Consider the following 13,207-nt stretch of genomic DNA (forward strand, 5'->3'; position numbering starts at 1 on the left):
TATATCCATTTGTCACCAGTCCAGTCTTTCTTCTTTCTTTGCTTCCTTCTATTTTTGCTGTTTACCTAATCTGTCCACATCTCTATTACTCCTTTTTTTTTTTTGTGCAGTACCTGTGGATTCCCACAGTCATGCTTAGCTCCACCAGCAGAATTAAGACAAAAGTGGCTGCTGAGTTCTGAAGAACCACAGAGAAAAGTCAACACAATGGACATTATGACTGTACTCAGTCTTATTTTTTATCAAACAGAAGAGAGAACATTCATCTTTAGAGATTACTTTATGTCAACAGGCAGGCTGTATCTTTAGATTTTATATATTTTATGTATTAATAAATATAATCCATATATATGTAACATACACACAAATATACATGAAACACTTCCAGTAAAGTCTTACATTGAGAGGATTGTTAGTCACTTATCACTCTAAAGTGAAGGCAGAATGAAGTCATTTTCAGAAGTGTAAGAACTCTGAAAATCACCATTCATATACTCATCAAGCTACAATTTTTTGAAGCAGTATAGCAAAGTAAAAAAAAAATCTTAGAATGAGGATTACATACATAATGGCATCATATAAAGTTGACACAGAAATGAAGAAAGTTAGATAAAAAAAAAAGTCAGAAATTCCATGAGACTGGTATGCTTGGAAGATTCTTCCTCAAAAAGCAAAGTTTAAATTACATGGTATTAGGATTGCATTCCTTTTTGCATGACTTTAATCATTCTACTTGGTTCTATAATGAACAGTATTTATATTACAATACTGTACACACATTTACTGATTTTTTTCAAGATACGGAAGGCATGTCTATAATTAGATTATGAAATGTGAATATTATGAACATTATAATAGAAAAATGATATTATAACAAAAAACAGAATGCAGTGGGAAAAAGGAAGATTTAAAGAAGAGTAGATGTATTAATTTCCTCATATTTTTTAGAGTGAGAAGACAGGAGACAGGAGACATACTGTCTAAAGCTAGTATATCAAGAAACAAAACTTATGTATATTATTGAAAGTCATATGAGTGGTCCCTGTAACTAAAAACAAAAATTGTTCACAGTGGCAAAGAAGGAAGAATGGAGAAGAGCATTACTTTTCATTGTGTGACAATCCATTTTATTCTGAAATGTTTTTTCTTTTTTGTGAATTATCTTTACTAAAAAAATAAATATCAAGCTTCTTGCCTACCCTGATTTCTTACAAGCAAGAGTTTTAAGGGAATGTGTGGAGCCCTGTAATTCTGGGTCTTTTTGTTTATTACTTCAATGATATAATTGGGATTTTGCTTATTACAAGTAAACTGGTCGTCTGAATTATGTTATTACTTCAGTGCTGCATACTATTGTACCTACAGTAGCTTTTACTGCTCTAGGGTTAAATGAATGTCTATTCTACGCAATCTGTCAAGGATTATGAGTTCCAGCTTTGTCAGAGGTGGGATGATTACATCTGAACCAGAGCATAGATAATATTTTAATTTTTCAATTATCATTTGAATATTGTAATCTTTTAAATATACTATAAGAATGTCTTGTGACTAGAGTTTTTTTAGATTTCATCTGAGAAACATCACTTTAAAGAAGACAAATTTATAAAACTTAGCTTTTTTTTCCCCCTGCTCCCCTATAAAGAAACTATGTTTTCTAATCACTAATATGAACTGGGATTGTACTTAGTAATAGGTAATAGATTTTTCTTCAGGTTTCCTTAGTGGTTTATAATTTGCAAATAAATTAAGTATTCCTATTACTGTTCAGTACAGGGGAAGTCATTCCCTATTTTGGGATTATCTTTCATTACTTTTATTCTGGACTTTTCTTTTTAAAACAGAGCTAATGCCTTCACTGTGCCTGTGTTGTCTATAATAGGTTCAGCTGAATAAGATCAGTTAACATTGTTTTATTTCTGTCTGCACCTGTTCACCATGATAAAAACCTATACTGGTAGTGATAGATACAATTTAGTATAGTTATGAAGCTTGTATGATTGGTGCTACTAAGTAGGAATATTTTCAAGCAAATGCCTGGGGTAAGTACTGGGTTCTTCAAGCATTCACATTTTACTTGAATAAAGCTCAATGGAAATTCTACCTAGGCTGTGGGAAATCTTACAAGTGTACTAGGCCATAAAAATATTATTCAATTGCTATCCATCAATCCAAATACTTACTGAGAGTCTGCTATATGCTAGGCATTGTTCTAAATGCTTGGGATACAACAGTAGTGGATAAAACAAAGTCGCTACATTATCAACAATGTCCACTCCATATTTTACTAGAGTTTATGTTCTACAAAGGATTAAGTTTTTCATAAAGACAATTTCATAAAGAAAATTTATAGTTTATGTTTTAGAAGTCTCTATTGTGGTTCAATTTATTGAAAGCTATGGCTAACTTCAATAGGCAGCCAATAGTTCAGAATTTTAAGTGTTAACCTGGCCACTGAATAGAAATTTAGGGGTTTTTTTGCAATTATAATTATATTTAGTCACAACATATTCTAACAAAAACATACACTTGCATTCTAAATTTATCAGTTAATATTCATGTATGTTGTATAAAATGTTTTATATCTTATAGAAGACTATTTAGATGAATATATTTAATCACTTGTGGATTATATTTGCCAAATTATTTTATGCCTACTTTAAACCAGCCAGAATTTATAATCAATGTTTTCCACCCCGATGTTTATTTTAATTATATCTTAAAAGTATGAGACAGGGCTGGGCACAGTGGCTCACACCTGTAATCCTAGCACTCAAAGAGGCTAAGGTGGGAGGATCACTTGAGGTCAGGAGTTCGAGACTAGCCTGAGCAAGAGCAAGACCCCACCTCTACTAAAAATAGAAAAAAAATTAGCTGACTGTGGTGGCACATACCTGTAGTCCCATCTACTCAGGAGGCTGAGGCAGGAGAATCACTTGAGCTCAGGAGTTTGAGGTTGCAGTGAGTTATGATGATGCCACTGCACTCTACCCAAGGTGACAGAGTGAAACTTTGTCTCAAAAAAAAAAGTATGAGACAGATGTCACAAGTCACCTTTGAATCAACTGAACAAAAGTAAAAACAAAAAAACCAAAAAAAAAAAGAAAGAAAAAACAGGATTCTATACATAGCAGAATTCCACACATAGTATTGCTAGGCTTCTCTGGGAGTTTGAACGTAGAGATCCAATATTTTTGTCTTTACAAAAAGACTGATTAAGACATCTCTCTTATCAGTAGATTTGCTCGTTAAAAATGTAGACTCCTGGACCACATCCCAGGTCCAATGAGTCAAAATTTATGAGGGTGGGTAGGACATGAAAAAAAATCTTTATTTTAAAAAGGAGGCACTGAAAAGTTTGAGAAGATGAGGCAATTGTACATGTGTGTAGGGGAAGTTGGATGGGAAGGTGCTATATTGCTGTGGCTATATCTATGTAGTATATTTTCTCCTGGACAGAAACTTCTTATAAGAATCTTGTCCACTATAGGATCAGGGTTTCCACTGGCAAAAACGTTTTCTATGAAACCTTGCCAAACATAGGACACAGGGAACATGCCACGTGGAGCATATGTTCTGCCAAAAGGCCTACTTCACCATCCAAAATGCCTGGCAGTTGTCAGAACTTGCAAGGGGAATTTTGTTTACTTTGTGAGATGCCCAGTAGGTTCCAAAGGTCATTTAGGAATACTGTCACACTGTTGCTAGGGAAGATATGATCTTTAACTTAAGTGAGTGCATCTACCAAACAGAACATTCGTGATCCCAATATTCATTTTATTTCTATGGCCAAACAATAGGATTCCTCACATTGTGAAATCTCTTATTTCCAAAAAGTAGCACTTGAAAAAAAATGTCTAATACTATTTAATACCAGTTTTATGTTCTCCAAATATCTTTAATCTGCAGATCAGCTATATGATTAAGTACTATGCATGATATCATATTATATCGTTTGCTATGTCCAAGACTCTTGATATAAATACAAATATCCATTTCAGATAATACAAAAACTTCAATGAAATAAAAAAATTACTTCTCAGTATTGTTTATTAAAGATCAGCCATTTGATAATCAACAATAAAAAGAAAAAAAACCCTGGGTTTAGAAGTAGTTTGAACTAAATGGTCTAAAATTTGAAAATGATGTCTTAATTATTTACATAGAACCATCTTTATTTATATAAGATCATTTCCTTAAGTCCAAAATAGGTAATATGACCCTTTAATGTGAAAATTTCAGAAAGTTAGAAGAGTGGGGTAAAGTGTAAGAATATAATAAGTAGATGCTTCAAGGAGAAAGTGACAGATAGGAGGGCAGATATGTGACAGAAGTCAGAAAGGAGGACAGAGAGCAGAAGGCAGATGTGGCAGACACAGATGACAGAAAAGGCAGTGAAGAGCAAATGTAAAAGTGGCACGAAGCAACGTGAGGACGTGGAGGAGCTATAAAACTTGCTTGTAAAATAGGTACAATATTCAGTCACGTGTTCAATATAAAGGAAATGTCAGTATACACGCGTCTATCACAAGAAGAAAATTATTAGCATTAATAAATTCTAGAATCTTATGTTTTATAAGATGATTCAATTAATTCATGTGTTTATTAACAACCAGGAAGAAGTGAGAGTATAATAAGAGAGTATTTATACTCTGATATCCCTGTCCCAACAGGACAGCAAATGGAACTGTCCTGATCTCTATCTTGTGTGTCTAGGAAAGCTGCCATAAAGTGAACAGGTGTTTGGGTGTGATGGGCTCAATGACTCAGTTTCATAGAGGCTGTGTTTACTGGTAGCTACAGTAATCACTTCCTCAACCTCCCTGCAGGAAGCCTGACACAGCAGTCCTTTCTTATGCTGTTCCTTGTACTGTGGTGAATGTTTTCATCTAAGGGTGAACCACTCTTCTTAGCCATGAATGCCATCTGTGGCCCTTGGCATGTCTGTGGCCAGAGGGAGAGAGAGAAGAAAAAGGACTAAGAAAGACTATATGGGAAGGAAAGGAGAGAGAAACTATAGGAGTGGGAAGAACGGGCAAAGGAGGGACTGGGAAGGAGAGCAGTTCTTTGTGTGCTGAGCAGGATACAGTATAACCACGAAATGCTTCAGGGTTGCACTAAAGGTCACCTCTTCATTCAGCAACTCTTTTGGCATTTGCTTTAAAAATACAGTTCTCCCTCTGTATCCACGATGGACTGGTTTCGGGGCTCCCTGTGGATACCAAAATCTGAGGATGCTCTAGTCAATTATATTAACATAAAATGGCATAATATTTACATATAAACTATACATATCCTTCTGTATACTTTAAATCATCTCTAGATAACGTATAGTACGCAATATAATGCCTACACATCACTTAATTCTTCTGAATTAAACATAGTACTCAGCATGCCACAAATTCAAGTTTTGCTTTTTGGAACTTTGTGGAATTTTTTCTTTTTCCAAATATTTTCAACCCACAGTTGGTTGAATCCATGGTATAGAGGGTGGAGTGTATAAATTTATCCAGGGGATTCACAGGTGGGGAACAGGACTAGATGATCCTGAGGTAATGATCCCCTCATCACTTATCCATGCCCATTCTGTTATTCCCATACCACTCTGCAGTTCCCTCCTGCTTGTTCACCCTCTCACTTTTTCCTTCCACTCCTGAACCCTTTGCTGGTACCCCACGGAACTCATACTTTATGATCAACAAACTCACGTGTTCCAACTCTTGCGGAAATACTGCTCTTCACTTCTTTGCTTTAATTATGATAGAACCTGGCTATACTTTGAGCATTATCCTAGTCTTACATTGCATGATTATTTCAAAGAGATAAGTTAGCAACTGCACAAAAGTTAAAAATTACATTTGGATCCAAAGGTTCTTAGGGATAGTTTTCAGGCACTATCTCTATGGACAAGTGGTTTTTACATATTCACTGTCCCAACCTTGTTCTAATTTTAATGATCTTATTTGCCAGATATTGATTTCTATTATATTGCTCTAATTATGTTCCTACACATTCTTGACCTACTTTACCTTCACAGGAATGTCTTCTTCCTGGCTTGCTTTCTCTGAGGTGAAGACATATGAGATCTCTTTGTGAGATGTGGTCTGGCGACAGATGGCACACTTAATGGAGCTTCTGTGAGACCCCACGCTATATTGTTCAATAATTATAGAAATGCATTCATTACAGAAACAGTGCCCACAGGTCAATACTGCCCACTAAAAAGAAAACACAAAGAAGAATAAACCTTAGTGAGACGCTGTGAAAGATCCCTCCCAATCTAGAAATATATTAAAACGAGAAGCAGGGAGTCACAGTTTCACTTCCTAAATATCTCATAACATTAATATTCTTTAAGTCATAAAGGCCAAGTTGTGCTTTGAAATTAAGTATTTTCTAGTCCAAAGTAAACTTTCATAGTCTTTAGTTCTATTCATCTTAATAGTGAGCACACTTGCTAGTCATCATTATTTTGTAAGAAGTTGGCGTTCTTATTTCGGTATTTAGGAAAAATGTAAATTATTCCTTAATAGAGGGACTGAGAACAACATTAATTTGGAGATAATGTTATATTCAATATATTCTACTTAATTTATTAAACAGATTCATATTTTCACACATTAAAGCACTAACACAGAAAATGAGATGAGCTAGTATCTCAGATTTAAAAGTAGTTCTTGATATATTTCAAAAAACACAAAGATATTTTTGAGAAACCCCTTGTCCTAGTTAAGTGAAAGTAAAATAAGCCTCTCTGAATCTCAGCAGCACACCGTAGAAACTTTTCCCTCTTTGGCAACGAGAAGTAAGGAAGAGCATTAGATTTAGTCTAGGTATCAGTTCTAAATGTTATGAGATCTTCTAAGTTATTTAACCTCTTTTGCCTGGTAAAAACAACAACAAAAACTGAGTGGTGTCTTGAGTGATAAAGATCCTAAATCCTAAGCTGTGGTTTTTTTTATGATTTAGACATGTATGGATTTGTATGGAAAGAAAAGTGTGTGGCTGGGCCCACCTGAGGTTCTTTGCAAAATGAACTAAGAAGCTCTTTGGAAAAGAACTCACACTCAGGGAAGAGAAAATTGAGGCATATAAGCTTTAAAAACAATTATTTTGGGTTTTATTGGCTAATACTAGTCACATTGTTCTCTAGCTGGACCTCTGCTCTCAAGAATTTGTTCCTGAGTCCTCAGGAGTTGAGACTGTAAAAAAACCAAAGAGCTGTTTAACTAGTATTTTTGTATGCACACAACAGCACTATCCTGTACTCTATGTACCTCTAGTGCCACTGGGAAGAAGGTACTCTCTCCACTGAAGAGGACTTTTATAACTCATGAGAGCTCAGAATTGACAAGCTGAACAGCAAGATGGGCCCACCTACATCTGCAACAGAGAAGAAACCGAAAAGGTACCCGGCAACTGAGCATTAGGAGTGACAGGAAGTTGACTGAGTGGCTCAAACAGAAGAAAAGACAAATGACAATGCTTCCAGGGGTATCAGCCAGTATATATGAGATATCTCTGATAGATTCTAATTTAATAGACCTAAATTAGAAGAAGTGGAAGAGAACTGTAGAGTTGAAAGGAGTTCGTACAGATTGTGGGTATGAACAGAGTTTGAAAGTATAGTTTGTTACTATTTTTGTAATCTAGTATGTTCTTCTAACTGTAGGAGACCTAGGTTATGCTAAAATTAAATAATGTATATGAAATAACTTTAAAAACTGAAAATGTTTAAGACAAAATGAAAAAAAATTTCTGAGACAATCCAGTTGCATGAATAATCTCATCAAAACTAAAAGCAAAACAGGCACTACTCTGTCATGATCCCTTCCATTTTTATCACAGCTTTTATTAAACATTATTACTGACTTTTGTCATAAGTCACTGGCATTTGTACACTACTATTTTTCTGCTCAGTTTCCAATGTAATATTTATTCTTCTAATATTTATTACCAAATAAAGTGTCCCTGAGATCTCACCTTCTCAATAAATCTTGGAAACCTAAAAGGTACTTTTCGTGATTATTAGTCAGAATATGGAACTCATACATTTATTTACCTTTCCATTCAGTTCCACAGAAAAAAACAGCCAACAATAATTTCACTTGTTTAATAGCAATAGCCTTATCTTTCAAATTTTGAAAAGCAATAAATATTCTAATGATGTAGATATTGATTTATCAGAGAAAGAATTTATAGTTTCATAAATCACAGTTGGTAGGATAAAAATATGAATCTCTTAAAGGAGAATTAATATGGTGCCATTATGTTTACAGATATTTATATATTAATATTCACAAAGAAACATACTTAATACAACAGTCTTCTAAAAATTATACCTAAATTCTGCTAGGAGAGATGTTATTAAATATTTGTACTCTAAAGCCTAGTGTTATGAGGTATTAATACTATGTTACTATACCTGTGTAAGACTTTCTTAAGTAAATCTATGTGAGTTGTACTATATTTCTGTACAATTACTGAATAACTATGTTAATCCAAAAAAATCAAATCACTTGGACACAATCTTGTGACTAGAAACAATTTGCAAATCTATGCATCTTTAATGAAAAAGATGAGCTCATTTTAGAAATATTTTTTCACTTATCATTTAGGAAATATTGCTCAAACATATGTAACCCTAAGCTTCTCACCTAACCTCTGGCGCTACCTTTAAGATGAAAGTAATACTTGCCTTTCATATAAACAGTTCGTGAGAAAAAGAGAAAGAAAGAAAGAAACATATTGCATGTATGAACCTTTGAAAACTGTAAATGTATTTTACAAGTACATGTAACATTTATTATAATTTCACCTGTTTTCCCAGTTGTCGAGCACAGATTGGACAAGGTTCTGGATTAATACCTCCCGATGTTTTGTCCTGAGACTATCCCAAAAAGAAGAATTCAAAAACATATTAGCTACATTTTTACATTTAAAACCTGATACATGTTTTGTAACACATTTATAGAAGTAAACGCTGGCAATCACAATTTAAATAATCTGATAATTGAGATGACCTAACAATTTATATATTACCTAATATTACTATTCCTGGGACTTACAAAAAATATTTATTCAAGGAGTGAGCAAAAAATGAAAACAATTTTTATTATACAGGTTGAGTATGCCTAATCCAAAAATCTGAAATCATTTCAGCTCCAAAATCCAAAAATTACTGAGTGCCGATATGATGCTCAAAGGAAATGCTCATTGGAGCACTTCAGATTTTGATATTAGAATGATCAATCGGTATAATGTATTTGTGATTATAATAGAAGGCAAAACTAAAAGCAGATAAATTTTCAAAGTTTTATTTTCAGGCTATATTTTATTAAAAATAATGGATTACGGCCAGGCGTGGTGGCTCACGCCTGTAATCCTAGCACTTTGGGAGGCTGAGGCGGGAGGATTGCTTGAAACCAAGAATTCGAGACTAGCCTAAGCAAGAGTGAGATCCTGTTTCTATAAAAAAATAGAAAAATTAGCCAGGCATGGTGGTGCGCACCTGTAGCCCCAGCTACTTGGGAGGCTGAGGCAGGAAGATCACTTGAGCCCAGGAGTTTGAGGTTGCAGTGAGCTATGATGATGTCACTGCACTCTAGCCCAGGTGACAGAGCAAGATCCTGTCTCAACAACAAAAAAATATGAATTACTTAAAAATATAAATTTATAATTGAAACAAAGCCTCCTTAAAAATCATGGAAAAAACTATTCTTCATGTCTACTTTGCATGGGATCACAGGGTAAGAGGCAGAATTTATTTATATAACATAACTCCTTATTAATATTGGCTTCCTCAGCATTCTTTTTCTAATCACATTAAGGCAAAATAACTGGAAAGCAGAAATATTGCTTTGAGTCCTCTCTATACCTAGAAGTTACATCAAAATACAATAGCTTTTAAAAATTGCCTTAAAATTATTACAAACATTGAAAGAGCTTCAAAAACATCACCAAGTAGACAGGTTTCAAAACTGAGAAAAATATAAAGTAAATTAGACGAGTGATCACTAAAGTTTCTGAGGTTTCACTAACCAAACATTTTTAAAAAATTATCCTTTGACATATAAGCAATACAAAGAAAATGCTAAATTTTGCATGGATTCTGGAACTCCAAAGGTTCAAAACAATTCCATTAACTAAAATGGAAGTGTGCAGGCCCTTTAAAAAGTTGAACAATTTAATTACTCTTTTCCTCTGTTAATTATTGATTTCTGTTTCAGACAATATATAATAAATCTCCTAAAAATTTAGTATACACATATTTCTCATGATTCTACAGGTCACCTGGGTGATTTTGGGATGGGCTGACTTGGCTGGGGCTGGATGGCCCAGGACGGTCACGTGCTCAAGTCTGGTGGTTGTTGTGCTAGCTGGTCTATGGGGAGGGCTGAGTTGAGTGAGGGCTATGCTTCTCAAAAAGGTAAGCTAGGCTTCTTCACATAGTCTCAGAGTTCCAAAGAGCAACAGGATTGGGAGAACCCGATGCGCATGGACTTTCCAGGTCTTTGCTTGTAGCAGAAGGTCAAACAAAAGCAAGGTATCTGACCAACTTCAGAGTCAGTATGGGAGGGGATTGCTTATAGGCACATACACATGGAGGAGTGGAATTACTGCAGCACTTCGTAAACAATCTACCATAATTCACCATCACTTTTCTTTTCTTAATATTTAAAGAAAAGAGTTGACACTTTCTGTAAAGGTCTAGCTAGATTATAAATATTTTAGGCTTTGTGGGCATATGGTCTGTGCTGTAACTACTCAACTCTGCATTGTAGTGTGAATGTAGTCACAGACAACAGGTAAATGAGTGGGTATGACTGTATTCCAATAAAACTTTACTTACAAAAAAAGGTGGTAGGCTGAATTTCTCTCATACATGGCAGTATGCAGATCCTTGATGAAAAGTTACAAATTTCCCTCTAGGGATGCCTTAGCTGGATTGTCACATACTCTTTCATTCAGTTCAGAATATTTCCTAAGTTCCACTGTGACTTTTTCTTTGACCCATGGGTTATTTAGAAGTATGCTGTCAATTTCCAAACATTTGAGGATTTATCTAGTCATCTTTCCATTACTGATTTCTAGTTTAATTCCTCTTTAGTAGGGAAATACACCCTTGTATACTTTTAATCCTTTGAAAATTTAAGAGTTGCTTTTTGACTTACCATTAGGCCTATCATAAGGTAAAGGTTCCATATATGCCTAAAAAATATGTATTCTGCAGAGGTTGAGTACAGTGGTTGGTGTCACTTAGATCATGTTTGTCCCCAATGTTCAAATGTTCAATATCCTTATGGATTTTTTTGGTCCATTTCTCTGAAGTATGAAAAAATCTTATAGTTTACCTCTGTTTACTTCCTTCCTTTGTGCTATCATGTATTTTAGTTCTATATATGTTGTATATATCCCATACAATAGTATTGTTGCTTTAAAGAGTCAATATTTCTTTTATATTTATCTACACATTTAAGCTTTCCTTTGCTTTTCAGTTCTTCTTGTGGTTCCATCCTTCAATGTGGGATAATTTTTCTTGAGTTCAAAGAACTTCCTTTAATATTTATTGTGATGTGAGTCTACTGGGGATTAATGCCTTCAGTTTTTTTTTTTTTTTATCTGAAAATACCTTTAATTCATTTTTTTAAAAAAGGATATTTTCTGTAGATATAGAATTCTAGGTTGGTAGTATTTTTTTCTTTCAGGATTTTAAAGATGTTTTTCCAATGTTAACTTGGTTACACAGAGAAGCCATGGAAACCAAGTAACTGTAGAACATCTTTAAAGGCCGAAAGAAAAATATCTCTATGTAGTCACCAGATTTATTGGTACTTCTTTGTAAATATTGTCTTTTTTCTCTCAACTCTAGATTTTTTTCCCATAATTTTTGGTTTTGATGTATCTAGGTGTTATTTTTGATTTTTTTTTGTTTTATTTATATTCCTCAGGGTTCCTAGAGCTTTTCTAATCTGTAGACAGTGTCACATTGTTTTCAACAGTTTTAGACAATTCTCAGCCATTATCTCTTCAAGTTTCTCCTGTCCCATTCTCTTTCCTCTTGAACTTCAATTACAGGTATGCTAGATCATATGATTGTGTCTTAAATCTTTTTTACTTTATTTTTCTTTCTATGCTTCTTTAAGTTGGATATTTTTTACTGCCCTGTGCTTGAGTTCACTAATTCTGTCTTTTTCTTATGTCTCGTCTCCATGATTTTTTGATTACTGATAACTGTATTTTTGCAGTTCTAAAATGTCCATTTAATTCTACTGTATAAATTCCAATTCATTTTATCTATGTTGTCCACCTTTCCTTTCTTTCACACATAGGTTGAGCATCCCAAATCTGAAAATGTGAAATGTGAAATGCTTCAAAACCCAAAACTTTTTGAGTACTGATGTGATGCTCAAAGGAAGTATTTTGGATTTTGAATTTGAGATATTCAATCTGCATAAAATTGTTGATACATATTGTTAAAGTGCTTTCAGGAAAGCTTATATCAATTTATACTCCCACTGGTAATGCATAAAATGTATTCATTCACTGCCCTTTCACCACTGGGTAGAGTTATTTAAAAAATCTTTGCCTACTTGTCAATAGAAAATGGTACCTGTGTAATTTGATTTTCCTTCATTTATAGATTAAATGCCTTTTCTTATATTATTGGCCAAATTGGATTTTCCCAGGTGGATTATTTATATCCTTGGAATTTTAATTTTTTAAAACTAATTCAACATATCGATGATTTACAACTAACAGATGATAAACTGTCTCTTCATTTTTTTTTTTTTTTTTTTTTTTTGAGACAGAGTCTCACTCTGTTGCCCAGGCTAGAGTGAGTGCCGTGGCGTCAGCCTAGCTCACAGCAACCTCAAACTCCTGAGCTCGAGCGATCCTCCTGTCTCAGCCTCCCGAGTAGCTGGGACTACAGGCATGCACCACCATGCCCGGCTAATTTTTTCTATATATATTTTTAGTTGTCCATATAATTTCTTTCTATTTTTAGTAGAGATGGGGTCTCGCTCTTGCTCAGGCTGGTCTCGAACTCCTGAGTTCAAACGATCCGCCCACCTCGGCCTCCCAGAGTGCTAGGATTACAGGCGTGAGCCACCGCGCCCGGCCTGTCTCTTCATTTTGACTATCATATTTAGAGTATAGAAATCTTACATTTTAAAAACTCAAGTCCAGGGATGTTGGGACTTATTCC

General features: G+C 34.4%; 1 protein-coding gene across 3 annotated transcripts in view; it reads right to left on the reverse strand.

Annotated features, from left to right (window-relative positions):
* Positions 1 to 13,207, reverse strand: part of SHPRH (SNF2 histone linker PHD RING helicase) — a 91,272-nt gene that overhangs the window by 19,440 nt on the left and 58,625 nt on the right. For all 3 annotated transcript variants that reach the window (XM_069487683.1, XM_069487682.1, XM_069487684.1), the window contains 2 exons: positions 8,816 to 8,887; positions 6,027 to 6,215 (listed from right to left, as the gene is read on the reverse strand). In XM_069487683.1, coding sequence (XP_069343784.1) covers positions 6,027 to 6,215; positions 8,816 to 8,887 — 261 coding nt within the window. The remainder of the gene's footprint in view (positions 1 to 6,026; positions 6,216 to 8,815; positions 8,888 to 13,207) is intronic.

The sequence above is a fragment of the Eulemur rufifrons genome, chromosome 15, assembly GCF_041146395.1.
Source record: "Eulemur rufifrons isolate Redbay chromosome 15, OSU_ERuf_1, whole genome shotgun sequence".
NCBI classification, from domain to species: Eukaryota; Metazoa; Chordata; class Mammalia; order Primates; family Lemuridae; genus Eulemur; species Eulemur rufifrons.